This window comes from Anopheles bellator, unplaced genomic scaffold (assembly GCF_943735745.2).
Source record: "Anopheles bellator unplaced genomic scaffold, idAnoBellAS_SP24_06.2 scaffold01869_ctg1, whole genome shotgun sequence".
Lineage (NCBI taxonomy): Eukaryota > Metazoa > Arthropoda > Insecta > Diptera > Culicidae > Anopheles > Anopheles bellator.
This window is the reverse complement of record NW_026685991.1, coordinates 1-1,909: the sequence shown is the minus strand read 5'-3', so window position 1 is coordinate 1,909 and position 1,909 is coordinate 1. Positions and strand designations below refer to the sequence as shown.

The 1,909-nt window shown below is 56.2% G+C and overlaps 1 protein-coding gene across 1 annotated transcript; it reads left to right on the top strand.

The window, feature by feature from the left end:
* The first annotated feature begins 365 nt into the window (after window positions 1-365).
* On the top strand, window positions 366-1,317 carry LOC131214684 (uncharacterized). The gene is made up of 2 exons (XM_058209020.1): window positions 366-590; window positions 1,216-1,317. Exons 1-2 carry the CDS (start codon window positions 366-368, stop codon window positions 1,315-1,317), a joined length of 327 nt encoding a protein of 108 aa, XP_058065003.1.
* Window positions 1,318-1,909: the final 592 nt, after the last annotated feature.

Genomic DNA, 1,909 nt, shown 5'->3' with positions numbered 1-1,909 from the left:
AGCATCTGGATGCAACGGGCGGTCTCGCTGATGCCCAATACGGATTCAGGAAAGGACGCTCAACCATGGATGCCATCAACAGGGTGATTGCCAACGGAAGGGTTGCGCTCGACAAGAAGCGCAGGGGCGATCGACTGTGTGCGATGGTGACAATCGACGTGAAGAACGCCTTCAACACGGCCAACTGGACAGCGATCGGAGCAGCTCTGCAGCGAAGGAACACGCCACCGTACCTCCAGGCGTTGCTGCGGAACTACTTCACGAATCGCACGCTCCACTACGAAACGGATGAAGGAATGGTCTCGCTACCAGTATCGGCAGGTGTCCCGCAGGGTTCGGTTCTAGGGCCAACACTGTGGAATGTTATGTACGATGACCTTCTTCGTTTGGAGCTGTTCGGAAAGCGTGCGGACATTATAGGGTTTGCTGATGATGTGGCGTTCACCCTTATAGGGAGGGACCCGCAGGAAATCAGCAACCTTGCTACGAGGAATCTGGAGATGATCGAGCGTTGGATGGATGGAGTGGGATTGAAGCTGGCCCATCAAAAGACCGGCTACATGATCTTCTGCACTCATCACAACCCGCAGGTAGGTCAACTACGTGCGGGGGGACACACGATCGTATCCACGGAATCGCTCAAGTACCTGGGGGTCGAGCTCTGCCGCAAACAGCACCACGGTCGGCATTTGGAGAAGGTTTGCAGCAAGGCATCACGTATCACGAATGTCTTGACCGCTCTGATGCCGAATAAGTGTGGCCCAAAAAGCAGCAGAAGGAGACCCTTGGTTAACGTTGGGAATAGCATTGTCCGTTACGCGGCACCATCGTGGGGACGGACGCTTCTTCAGAAGGACGTTCACCGGACCACGGTTCAGAGGACGCACCGCACAGGAGTTCTTCGAGTGGCCAGTGCCTTCCAAACGGTCTCCTACGATGCCGCTTGCGTGGTCGCAAGCACTATCCCGTTAGTCCTTCTCCTAGAGGAGGACATCCGCTGCCACGACGAAAAGGTAGCGAGGGGAAGTCCAGGACCAGACATACGAAAGCGGCAAAGGGAAGAGACCATGGGACGCTGGCAACAACAATGGACAGCCGGAGCGGGGCAGCCGAGATCGCCGGGGATGAGGACGAGGAGAATTATCCCGGACATTATGTCCTGGGTAAATCGCAAGCACGGAGAAATTGATTTTTATCTCTCTCAACTCTTTACAGGGCATGGGTTTCTCCGGAGCTACTTCGTCGAAAAAGGCATCCTCGACGGCTCGCCAAACTGCCCGGTGTGTGAACACCAAGTGGAAGATGTCGACCACGTAATGTTCCACTGTCCACGGTTTGCTCGAACCCAACACGAGATGCAGCAGCAGAGCCACACCCGCTTGACGATAGAAAATCTTGCAGCGGAAATGTGTGCCAACAGCAACACATGGGAAGCAGTCCGGACCGCCGCAAGGACCATCTTCAGAAACCTCCAAGTGAGATGGAATGAGGAAAGTCCACCTACGGCCAGACGGAGACGACAACAACGACGGCGGAACACGGAACAAACGGGACAGCAACAGCTGCCGCCGTGACCGCACCAAAGGATGACGACAACGGAAGCAGCAGCAGCAGCAGCAACGAGTAACCAGAGCAGCAGCAGGAGCTAGACCCCACCGGAAGTAGCGGCTACGGACGGGCGGAATTAAGCAGCAGCAGCGGAAGGAAGGCACGAAGCAGCAGCAGCAGCTGAGACAACTAGGACGGATGACGCAGTAGCAGCATTGGAAAGCAGCAGCGCGTCAACAGGATGGGTGCATCGCACAAACGTTCCTGCATGGAGTACTACGCACATCAAGCGCATCGGCAGGGTTCGGATCAGGTCGAGGAGTGGTTTAGTTAGGGTCCCATCGGCTGCCGGGTCCGCTTC